The sequence below is a fragment of the Callionymus lyra genome, chromosome 14 (genome assembly GCF_982586985.1).
Source record: "Callionymus lyra chromosome 14, fCalLyr1.hap1.1, whole genome shotgun sequence".
NCBI classification, from domain to species: domain Eukaryota; kingdom Metazoa; phylum Chordata; class Actinopteri; order Syngnathiformes; family Callionymidae; genus Callionymus; species Callionymus lyra.
Genome location: NC_141831.1, coordinates 3,796,766 through 3,809,992, shown reverse-complemented (window position 1 = coordinate 3,809,992; position 13,227 = coordinate 3,796,766). Strand labels below are relative to the sequence as shown.

The 13,227-nt window shown below is 38.2% G+C and overlaps 1 protein-coding gene across 1 annotated transcript; it reads right to left on the bottom strand.

The window, feature by feature from the left end:
* Positions 1-10,847: 10,847 nt before the first annotated feature.
* Positions 10,848-11,463, bottom strand: LOC148065738 (uncharacterized). The gene has a single exon (XM_087808067.1). The coding sequence runs from the start codon at positions 11,451-11,453 to the stop codon at positions 10,848-10,850; it is 606 nt and encodes a 201-aa protein (XP_087664193.1). The 5' UTR covers positions 11,454-11,463.
* Between the last annotated feature and the right edge of the window lie 1,764 nt (positions 11,464-13,227).

Genomic DNA, 13,227 nt, shown 5'->3' with positions numbered 1-13,227 from the left:
CTGTAGGTTTACATGTTTGTGCTCACTATGTAACAAATATTACTCACTTACCTCACATTTGAAATCATTTGTCAGGAACCACAGAGAGAAAGGTTTCATGTCAAGCAGGTCTGGAGTTCTGGGCAGTTCTTGCAAGTCACTTCCATGCAAAAACAAAACATAAACATACTAGTTCTCCCTTTTAAATATAATAAATCAATAAATACAAGCAAGTATACTTGATCATTCAGAGATAAGCTCTCTATGTTTCCTTCATCCATTGTTTGATGGTGTTTCCATCTGGTTTACCTCTTTATGCTGGAATTTAAAATACTTTTCATTATTATTTTATATATATTCTTTCATTTAAAGAAAACAACAACAGATAAACGTATACTTATATACTTAAATACGATAAATATGTTATCTGTATTAATATGCGGAAGTGATAAATGAAATCAATATCTTGAATATTAATAAAATAAATCGCCTACCATGACCTACCAATATAGCAAACTTTTTATTTTAATAAAAATATATTTTCGTCCTTCAAAATAACAAACAAAATACGTGTGTGAGTTACATTATAATTTAAAAAGCTAAGTTTTAGCGAACTAGCTCTCGTGTTAACGCACCACAGAAAGTTACATTACACGCAATGAAACCTTATTTCGGAGTCTTAATGCAATAATTATATCTTACCTCAATAGACGAGTGACGCGCACCTGGTTCCGTCAAGTTATGCACAAACGTGGGCACAAAATGCTATCGATCTTTGTCAACAATTGTGACGTCAACAGCCGGAGGTTTGGCGGAAGTTGCGTGTGCGGCAGTTTGAAAACTTTTTAGCTGACGCTAAACTTAAACTAAACTTTACTCGGTCTTTATACAAGCACACATCTACAATTGTATTCATGGCGCTTTTAAACAAACAAGCACAATATCTCATTTTATTCCTGTGGTGTGACGTCACCGCTGCAGGATCAGTTTATTAGCCTGTGTGACGTCACCTCTGCAGGATCGCAATTACTGTTGACAAACGTCACGTAGACGCTCATAATCGCAGCTAAATAAAAAGAAAACATATGTCCATGAACGCAATCTCAATGAAAGATTCTATTTTCATAGGAAAACGCACTGGATTATAAAGAGGATCAAGCGAAATAACACATTTATTTTACTCATTCATAAAACAATGTCAACATTATGGAGTTGAAACACCTAAAACTATACAATATAGTCACTTTTACAGGACCTTTTAAGCATGTATTAATCCGCCAGAGCCTCTTGACTTCCGCGATGCGTGAACAATCCAAGCTTCAAAAAATAAAAATGAAGCATTTTTTACCGATTTATGTTCATCTCTTAAAGTGGATCGAGGTCGTTAAGCACAATCAGGGGTAGAATCGCACTGTTGACATTAAAAGTTTCAAGTGCGCTTCATAGTTTTAGAATTACGGTAGACAAATGACAACAGCGTCACGTCACGTCACGTTACCATGGCAACGACGAGTTAGGCGACGCCTCAAATGTAACCCGGGTCGTTTGAATCCGATGTCGGGGAGTGCTCTGTATATTACTGGGTGACCCGGGTAGGCGAAAACCGACGTTTTTGTCCCCCTTGTAACGTTACCTTAGGGACGCCAGGGGGACATTGCACGGCGTAGGACGGTATGACGCCTTGGGTGTGAGGACGTGTTATAGTAGTTATACATGTCAATGTAGTTACTCATGTCAACATAGTTATACATGTCAACATAGCTATACATGTCAACGTAGTTACTCATGTCAACATAGTTATACATGTCAACGTAATTACACACGTCAACATAGTTATACATGTCAACGTAGTTACTCATGTCAACATAGTTATACATGTCAACGTAATTACACGTGTCAACATAGTTATACATGTCAACATAGCTATACATGTCAACGTAGTTACTCATGTCAACATAGTTATACATGTCAACGTAATTACTCATGTCAACCTAGTTATACATGTCAACGTAATTACACATGTCAACGTAATTACACATGTCAACGTAGTTATACATGTCAACGTAGTTATACATGTCCATGTAATTACAAATGTAAGTAAGTAATTTTTATTTATATGGCACTTTTCCAGATCAGGGTCACAAAGCGCTTAAACAATCAAAACAATATTCAATAAAGTATATACTTTAAAGGTTAGGTTTAACTGATAATACAACAGGAGTTCCAGAAAATCAAGGAAAAGCCTGAACAAATAGAAACGTCTTAAGATGTTTCTTAAAGGAGTCAGTAGATCCATCAAGCGCAAAGAGAGAGAAGATTGTTCCAAAGCTTAGGAGCAACAGCCTGAAAAGATTTCTCTCCTCTGGTCCTGAACCGTGTGGTCAACGTAGTTATTATACATGTCAACGTAGTTACACATGTCAATGTAGTTACACATGTCAACATAATTACACATGTCAACATAGTTATACATGTGAACGTAGTTACACATGTCAACATAGTTACTGAAACGGTCAAAACAGGAGTCTGTTCCGGTCGCTCCAACACGCCGTCACTTCCGGGTCTCAATACTTCGCTTCGTGGAGAGAAAAGGTCAATGCAGAGTGTCACAGGTCGTTTATTCGCCGCTTCAAGTCAAACAAAATACAAGCTTTACGATCGATCGGACGTGCTTTCTGCCGGCGACTTTACAATTCAATAGTCCAGGGAGAAACGGTCTCGAACTGTAGAAACATCGCTATATTTAAGGCAAATTTCCGGGCCAAGAGGTCCTCCCCCTATCGCCATATTGGTTCCTTCAAGCTTCCTGTGCCACTATCCCCTGTGGAGATTCCTTCCTAATTTGTTTCCTTTTCTAATCATTCAAATGTTCTTGGGTGAGGGTTTTTGTCTCCTAGTCCCCCCCTCACGGATGTGTCCTGCTTCGTTCTTTTCATCCACGACCCAAGGTGTGAAAAGGCAGACAAACAGACGTTTAAATAACCGGTGTCATGTCTCTAATTCTGTTTCAAGCTTGTCTTGAAACAGTGAATCAGTCTGGAGTGAAATTTTGATTGTGAATATGTATTCAAACGTTTAAGCTCTTAGATGAAGCTAGTAATTTATACTTTATATTTTGATTATCGTTTAGCATTAATTTAAGTATGGCGTATACGTATAGTGTATAATAATTTTTAATCTAACATTACACATGTCAACGTAACCACAGAAGTTCCTTCTCCTCAACGCTCCATCTTGAGATCAAGCAGACGTCATCAGCTGGTTTGTTCAGGATGAAGTGATGAGAGTCTTCCTGTTCGCTTTATCAGGTGTGAAGCTTCTACGGAAACTGTTGTGAACTCACATGATTCAAACTATTTTATTGCAATAAAAACATAACTTTTGCTTCATTCAATTTGCTTTTGAACTTTTATTTGTTAATTATCTCAAAACCTGGCTCTTTAAAAAATATTAACATCATATTGTCATAGTTTAAAGCAGGGGTGGGCAATTAAATTTCCTCTGCAGAGACATTATATACTGTGACTGTTGTGAGGGGCCGTCAATCCAGAGGAGAGGAGCGAAGAGCTAAAATATGACAGAAAAACTTTAAAAAAACAAGCAAGGAAGAATAGTAAAGAAAGAAATATCAGCATAAAATAAAACCGGCTATGTAAACACTTTTATAAACCTTTCTAGTAAAAGAAAATGATGGGAAAATAACCTATATCTCTAAATATGATGTCAATAATTTTTATTGGCAAGACATTTTCAGAAAACTAAAAAAAAAAAAAAACAGAAAGGAAAATATATATATATATATATATATATATATATATATATATATATATATTTTTTTTTAGAGTTAATAAAATAATAAACTCAATATTAAATTGAAAGCTGTCGGAAATAATGTCTATGTTCTACTCTGACCTCTTGAGGGCCGCATGAATACAGTCAAAGGGCCACATGTGGGCCCCGGGCCGCACGTTGCCCAGGTGTGGTCTGGAAGATTTGGTTGAACTATGACAATGACAATAGATTCTGACTGTGATTCATTCAGTGCAGAAGGAGAAGAAATGATGAACATAATTATGGTTCATTTATCTTCACACACACACAACACAACATGTGTTTGTTATAGAACAAAACATTGATTCATACATGTTCATAAATTCAGCTTTAACTCGTCAGATGAACATCGAGGTTCAACAACGACCAGCATCAGAATAAGATCTATAAGAATCACGGTTACAAACAGTCAATCAGTGAAAGTGATGAAAACTTCACTTCATCAGAGGAAAGATGTTCAACTATATTTAGTGTTAAGATAACACCCTCTTGAACAACAGTTGAGGAGAATGATTCCAGTCAACAGCGTGTAAACAACTTATAAGAACGCACACCAGCATGTTTTCAGCTGCGAAGAAGTCGATGAAGAGTCTCGTGTCTTTGTTGGTCTTGAAACTTTGTGGTCCTGACGTCGAGCTCATCTAATCTCTCACTGATAAAAGAGGTAGAAACAAACACACGCGTGTCAACGCATCAGTGACGTGGACGATGATAAACATCGCAGCAGGAAACACTCTCACGTTTGTTGTCTTTGAAATGTTTCGCAAGAATGGTTTTAAAATAAACCTGATGTTAGTATCAGACAGAACTTCTTACATTGGATTGGTTTGTCATCGTGAAGACTTGTGCAGGAAAAACTAACTCATTGTTCCTCGGATGCTTCAGCCATGGTTTACTTTCATAGAGTATGAAAAAAGTAGTTTTATTTTTGTTCAACTTCCTGTCAAGAGGTTTCAAACAAGATCGTCTCTGTTAATAGAGTATTTGTGTTAATGTATGTCAAATATAAACATTTACACTCGTCTGAACTCCTTCACAACAGTGTGATGTCAAAAGATATTTTCAAAGAACGATTATAAACTTTTACTACAGTCTCTATTGATGTTTTCATTGTTTTCTGATCACGAAAAGAGAAATAATTGGAATTTATTTAGAAGAAATAGCATCAATCTCTTCACCATCAGCAGCTTCTCGTCTACGATTGCTGGAAGCGATAACATCAGGAGGATGTTCTGCATCTACTTCCTGTTAGCTTCATCAGATGTGAAGCATCAACGGACACTGTTGTGAAATCACATGATTCACACTATTTTAATGCAATAAAAACATAATTATTGCTTCATTCAATTTACTTTTTCACTTTTATCAGTTCATTTTCTCAAAACCTGTGTATGGAAATGACAACTTTACTGTAATCAATCATCTAGATCTTTCTCACATTTCAAATAGTCACTTGATTAACTGAAAATCTTACATATTTAATTCATTGATTGACTGTAACAACTCACAGGCCAGGTCAAATAAAGCCTTCCACACACACAGAAAGATTAAACAATCCCAGATTCCAGCAAGTCTCTGGACACTGTTTAAGAACTCACACTGAAAGACACAACAGGCCAGCAAGTCGCTGGGAACAGACTCTCTCTAGAAGACAACAACCTTTGGTAAATTTCCACGACGACCACGTGCGGCGGCCATCTTAGAATCAAGTGTTTACAGTTACTGACCAATCCTACATGTACAATTGACTAGAGGCGTTAACCTGAATATTCTACTATAAAGATCCACCATTTTGTGGGATCTTTGCGTTCTGGCTCATCTGCGATAGATCTCTCTGTTGCTAGATCTCTCTGTTGATAGATCTCTCTGTTGATAGATCTCTCTGTTGCTAGATCTCTCTGTTGCTAGATCTCTCTGTTGCTAGATCTCTCTGTTGATAGATCTCTCTGTTGATAGATCTCTCTGTTGCTAGATCTCTCTGTTGCTAGATCTCTCTGTTGCTAGATCTCTCTGTTGATAGATCTCTCTGTTGATAGATCTCTCTGTTGATAGATCTCTCTGTTGATAGATCTCTCTGTTGATAGATCTCTCTGTTGCTAGATCTCTCTGTTGCTAGATCTCTCTGTTGCTAGATCTCTCTGTTGCTAGATCTCTCTGTTGATATATCTCTCTGTTGCTAGATCTCTCTGTTGATAGATCTCTCTGTTGATAGATCTCTCTGTTGATAGATCTCTCTGTTGCTAGATCTCTCTGTTGCTAGATCTCTCTGTTGCTAGATCTCTCTGTTGCTAGATCTCTCTGTTGATATATCTCTCTGTTGCTAGATCTCTCTGTTGATAGATCTCTCTGTTGATAGATCTCTCTGTTGCTAGATCTCTCTGTTGCTAGATCTCTCTGTTGATATATCTCTCTGTTGCTAGATCTCTCTGTTGATAGATCTCTCTGTTGATAGATCTCTCTGTTGCTAGATCTCTCTGTTGCTAGATCTCTCTGTTGATAGATCTCTCTGTTGCTAGATCTCTCTGTTGATAGATCTCTCTGTTGATAGATCTCTCTGTTGCTAGATCTCTCTGTTGATAGATCTCTCTGTTGATAGATCTCTCTGTTGCTAGATCTCTCTGTTGCTAGATCTCTCTGTTGCTAGATCTCTCTGTTGATAGATCTCTCTGTTGCTAGATCTCTCTGTTGATAGATCTCTCTGTTGCTAGATCTATCTGTTGATAGATCTCTCTGTTGATAGATCTCTCTGTTGCTAGATCTCTCTGTTGCTAGATCTCTCTGTTGATAGATCTCTCTGTTGATAGATCTCTCTGTTGCTAGCGCCGTGTTCATGTAAGTTTGTCTCTGACTTCTGCATAATTCACTAAACGGGCATTTTTCTTAAACTCATTCATGTGTCTGTCCTTCATCTTCCACCTCCACGTAGAGACTGGGGAGGTCGGTTCACCGGAACACAAAATCCCCACAACTTGCTGCCGTGACCCTTGGCGTGGTCTGGTGGACTGGTGGTCAGAAGGCCTATTCGGTTCTGAGACGAACTCTAAGCTGATTGTTTTCCAGTCAACCAGGGTACCAACTATACCTTCAGGAATCAGGTGAGAAAGATTTGATCTTATAATTTACATCGATGTTTGTTATATTTTTGGTTAGGAAAGATTACATATATTTATATTTTATATTAGTTTTGGTTGCCTGGAAGAATAAACGTAAGTCTCTGGTTCTGTCACAAATGTAGATTATATTTCTCAATAGTACTCTCTTAAGCGGATGCTCGTTTTTTGGGGTATTGTATGATCAGTTGTTGTTTGTTGTTGTTTTAAGTGTAGACGACACTATCGTGTCCCGGGTTGAAGTTTTGAAGAAAAACATTTGATTAGAATTTAAGTTGAATTGATAGGCAGAGGAGACGGTTACACGACCTGGTAACCCCTGGGATTCAGAGTAGGGGTGGAGTGTAGCTGGCTCCCTCTACGGGGCGTCTGACGTTACTGACTGACCTCAAACTAGTGAGGATACTTGGCCTATGGTTGATTAATGTAGACATACTTTTTTGGTAAGCCAAGTAGCCATCATAAATTTGGGGATATGTGGTGATTTGAGGGGTCTCTCCCAATATCCTGCTCTGCCAGCTGTGGGTGTGTAGGCCAGTTAGATCTCATTGTGTTTCTGTGTTGAGAGGCTCCACAGGTATTTGTCAGTATAGTCAGGGCTGGTTAATTTTTCCGAACCATCACGGTGATGGATAAAGTCTCATTGGTGATTAGTTTAGAGTTAGTTCGACGGGGGTTGAAATAGATGGAATAGTTGAGGGGTCTCCTATCCAGGGTGTTTGGAAGCTAACTGAGCGATCGAGGGGCTCTCGTCATTATGACTTCAACACTTTAGACACGACAGGCTGGTAAGAGTCTCGTTCCACGCAGCATAGTGTGTCTCTGACCTGTTTTGGTAAAATACTGTTGTCGTCGTATTGTCATGACATATTGTTTTGTTTAAATTGTCTGTGTCTGTATATTTTTATCTTTTGAATATTTTTTTCTCGCCGCGGTACTTGTAAAAATTAGCATTCATTTGTGTGAGATCTCTGACTTTGTGTGACTCAGCTGAGAGTCCATGTGTGTGTGTCTTTGATCACTATCTCTTGCTGATAAGAACAACTGCTGCTTGGCAGACTTGCCCTGTGAGCTGCTGCAGGTCCGACTGAGCTCTGAAAGAAAGTTTCCTTGTTGGTGGGAGTGGTTTCACTTAGAGGTTGAACTTCTAAGACTTCCTTCTTTTCCTCACCGACCCTCCCATTGTATTCATGTCTTCTTTAAACACACTTTCTTACGTCATCTTGAATTATATTCACTATTGGGTTTGATATAATTATCTTTTCTCTTTATAAAGTAACATTCTTTGTTGACTTTTAAAATTAATCCTGTTTCTTAATTGAGGTATATATGAATATATACAGTTAATTAGTGGTATAATTGGTTTAAGAAGAAAAACAAACCAACTCACTTTTCAATTTTCTCCTTCTTCTGCTGTGTTCAATAACAATAACACAATTAACATTGATTGTTGACATCCTTTGTTTCTGCATGTATTAATGACCTTTTGACCCCATTATCTTGACCATCCTCTCTTCCTATTTCACATTATCAATTGATCAACTCACAATTGGTCACATTGCGTGTAACTTTTGTTGTTTTGTCTATAGCTAATACTGCTTATCTAAAATAAGTGTGTCACTGACTGCTTGTGTGTACGTTTGTTGATATCTAGTTCCTGTTTTCTCTTCTTCTCTCAATTTCTGATCTTTGGTGTTGTATTTGCTATGCTGCCCCCTGCTGGTTTTCTCTTTGTTTACTTCTTAATTGACTTTTGTTCCGACTCAATTATTATTAATAATTATTATTTAATTATTGATTAATTGAATCAATTGCAGTTTATCTGTTTTCTTAATTTTTTCAATTATTACTTTTAATACATTTTATTATTTTAACAATTAGTCATAAATTTACTATTTTATTATTTTAAGTAAATTAGGGATTGGATTTTTATCTTTTTAATTATTGGAGGAATATTAAAGTTACATGTTGTATTTGGTCTTTAGACAATCATTCTTATTCCTCTTTGTCAATTGTGCTATATATATATATATATATATATATATATATATATATATATAGTTGATGATAGTTCTAGGGTCCTATCATAGATGATAGTTGATGATTGTTCTAGGGTCCTATCATAGATGATAGTTGATGATAGTTCTAGGGTCCTATCATAGATGATAGTTGATGATAGTTCTAGGGTCCTATCATAGATGACAGTTGATGATAGTTCTAGGGTCCTATCATAGATGATAGTTGATGATAGTTCTAGGCTCCTATCATAGATGATAGTTGATGATAGTTCTAGGCTCCTATCATAGATGATAGTTGATGATAGTTCTAGGGTCCTATCATAGCTCCCTATTGGCCACTGGCAGGAGTGCATGGGTGTGGCAGGAGAAGAGGACGAGGGGATGGAAACAAACAAAGAATTTTGGTCAACAATGGCGCATTTTCGGCTTTTAGTCCAGGAACTTTGGTCCAGTTCCCTATTGATGACGCCTACAGTTGAGGCAATCTTTCTGAGCTGAACAAACAAGAACTCAACCTCAACAACTCTCCATCAAGAATGAACTTCTGCTCCAGAGAGGGAGGAGCTGTACTGGTTCGACGTGATTGAACATCTGATTTCTCTGATCTTGAAAAGACTTTTGAGACTTCATTCCTATGACCTTTGGACCCCCCACACTGCACTATGAACCATGTCTGGGATGATGATGAACGTGATGATGAAGACAAACGATCTGGTCGCAAACATGAACTTGACTCTTGTCTGCGGTGACATTTTTGTGGTCCTGATGGTGAGGCTGCTGAACTAACAACTGAACAAGGTTCTCTATGCTCTCTGACACTTCTGTCCCTCGTGTTGCTCTTGCTGTGGTTGCTGCTGGAGAAGCTAGGTTATATATATTATATATATATATATATATATTATAATATAGGTGTTATAACAGGGCCCTGAGACACATGATTAAGAAATGCAAAGTTGTTTGTGATTTGATGAAAAAAGCAGACAAATCTAGCCTGTTAGAAACATGATATCTTCCTGAGTCTAAGATGTAACAGTAAACAGTTAATCCCAGAATAACATCCTCTGATTGATCCACTCAGAGCTATGATGAAAGCAGCCATAAGACACTAAACAAAACTTGTGAGGTCGACTGATGCAGAATTTTATTTTAACTAATTATAAGTGACTCTGTCTAGAGCTGCTGACTTGTCACCTCCAGACTAGACTATTGGCACTTTTTACTGACGTTTACTGACACAGCAGAAGTTGATTTTGAAGAGACTAAACAACATTATCAATAAAGGTAAAGATGTTACAAACACACATTAAAGAACCTCTTTGTTCTCCTTATCAAGTGTCGACACTGGATTCTCTGGAACATCTTTGTCTCTCATGTTACCAAGAGTTTCTGCTCGTAAATGTCAACATTTCTGCCCTTTGATACTCGCGCTGAAAGGTCAACTTCCGGTTAAAGGTTTTCAAAATAATAGAACACGTAACAAAATAAAAGCATCAAAATCCTTGTATTTTCAAGTGTAGAAATGTCAGAAAGATGAGAGACATTTATAAACACTGTATTCTCGTGTCAAATACATCATTATTGAAGCAGTCGGTGATGTGATCAGGAAGGAGATTAAAAAAGGAGATTATTGACCTTGTTTTCTGGAGAAAATATTTGAAAAGAGAAGAGACATCAGTGAGAAACAGAACCAGACTGAGGAGCAGAAAGAAGGAAAACAGGAAGAAAGAAGTCAGAATAATATGTGACGTAAACTCATCGACTTCATCTCTACACAAAGAAAACTGGAGTCTTTTATTGGAGGTCAAAGGTTGAACTTTATTGACACTGAAGAGGAAACAAGAGTCACAATGATTACAAACAAACAGTCAAAGAAAGATTCATCCAAACACTCGTGGATCATGTTGACGCCTCAGAGAGTCTCTGGCTGAACATCTGCTGACGCTGGAGACACTTCCAACATCTCCACTTCCTCCACAGGTACTGGGAGCTGCTCTCTACTCCTGCTCCTCCAGACCACAACAACAACAACAACAACAACAACAACAAACATCATGAAGATCACGACACTGAGCATCACAGACCTCACTAGATGGTGATCAACCACTGGCTCTCCGAACATTACAAGGGTCTTAGATGTGAACACACAACGTCCGTCTTTCATGATAACACACCAGAACTCTCCGCTGTCTTTTAGAGAGATGTTAGTGATCACCAGGCTTGTGTCAGAGTCAAATATTCTGTAGTTTTGTCCTTCATATACACGTGATGTTCTTCCTTCAGTTCTGTTTGTCTTCATGAACCAGCGGATCACACCAGGCTGTTTCCAGTCGCCACATTGTAGAGTCACGTTTTCTCCTCCAGTGAAGAACACATCAGCAGGCGGGTCAGACTCAGGACACACATACAGGTAGTAATTATCATACTGACCACTGCGATCACAGTTGTATTGACCTGTGTGGTTCAAGGTCAGTGATGGAAACATCAGAGTGTAGTTGTCAATCTTTTCATATTTCATCACTGAATAAATGATCCACACGTGTGGTTTGTTTCCACTGATGTCAGAGCAGTTCAGCTCCAGACTCTCTCCCACCCACCTTTGAATGTAATTATATTGTATATAAACATTAAACTCTTCCAGTAGTTCACAGCTCTGATGGTTCTTCTGCAGACAGTAATAATAGACTGAATAAGAACTTATGTCAAACGTTACCAGAAGAGATGATTTCTTCTTCAATTGCTGTAGTTTGTACATTGAAGTTGTTTCATCATCAATTAAAGCTAAATCAACATTTCTTGTTCTGTGGTTATATGGACGTAAAGCCCACTGGACACTCTGGTTTGGTCCCACACCGTCACAGTTCAGCTCCAGTGTCTGTCCAACATAAGGTTTCAAGTACTGATGTCTCATCTTCAGTGTGTCACAAACCAGGAGAGTGAAGTTCTTCTCGTGCGTCACGTTGTTCTGGGTCCAGCACTGTTCTTGGTACTGACCCGAGTCTGAAACCTTCAGAGGGTCTATTTCATAAGAAGCTTCTCTCTGCAGACTGGAGTCATGATGCTGTGAAGAGTTCCACAGAAGTTCCTTCTCCTCACCGATCCATCTTGAGATCAAGCAGACGTCATCAGCTGGTTTGTTCAGGATGAACTGATGAGAGTCTCCTTCCATCTTGAGGATCTCAGCGAGGATGTTGTTGGAGAAGAACGCCACCAGCAGCAGGATCAGTGCAGCCATGTCTTCGTCTGTGAGTGAGATAACATCACGAGGAGGTTCTGCGTCTACATCCTGTTAGCTTTATCAGGTGTGAAGCTTCAACGTAAACCGTTATGAACTCACATGATTGACACTATTTTAATGGAATAAAAACATAATTATTGCTTCATTCAATTTACTTTTTCACTTTTATCAGAGAATTTTCTCAAAACCTGACACTTTTAAAAACATCACATTGTCATAGTTTAAAGTCATATAATAGCATAAAAGTCCTGTTTTTTAACTTCTTTTCAAAATGACAAGTCGTCTCCGGAAAGTGAATGAAGACGAGTGAGAAAAAAAGATCAAATGTCAACTTGACAAAAGTGACTCACTATGAGCTGGTGTTTAGTTTAGCAATCTATTCGCTCCGAGCTAAAGTGAAGTCTTGTGGAAACTACATGAACTTTTCTTTATATGTCAGAACAAACGTTATAAAGAGAGTCAGTATCACCAGATGTGAGATAATTGTAAAACATGACATCGCTTGACAAAAGTTCTACAGCAGGTTTTCGAACCACCAAAAGACAAGACATTAACTCACTGAGCTAAACAGAGGTTGTGGGCGGAGCTTCAACAAAGTGATCAAAATCTTCTGATTGATTGTGAGATGTTTAAACTCCACACGTAAAAACAAAGTTGATACTTTTTCATGAAATGATCTAAACTGATGCAGCAGTGATGACGTCACCTGATCGTTTATGCAAGTATGATCCAGTGACTCGGTACTCGTTTGCTTTTGTCTGGTGGCACTGTTATAAAACGATCAAAACACGGAGACACTTCCATCCCGGGTCTTATACTTTGCGTCGTGGAGAAAGATGAACAATCCAGAGTGTGTTACAGGTCGTTTATTTGCTGCTTGTACAGGTCAATAGTCCCGAGCTGTAGAAACATCGCTATTTTTAAGGCAAATTTCCCGTCCGGGAGGTCGTCTCTTTCTGGCACAAATGGTTCTTTCAAGTTCCCTGTGTCTCGATCCCCCGTAGAGAGACATCCTTATTAGTTTTCTTGTAATGTAATCATTCAAAGGTTCTCG

Bases quoted from the DNA above. Each gene is read 5' to 3' on its own strand.
- LOC148065738 (XM_087808067.1), bottom strand. From the start codon at position 11,453: ATGAAATATGAAAAGATTGACAACTACACTCTGATGTTTCCATCACTG.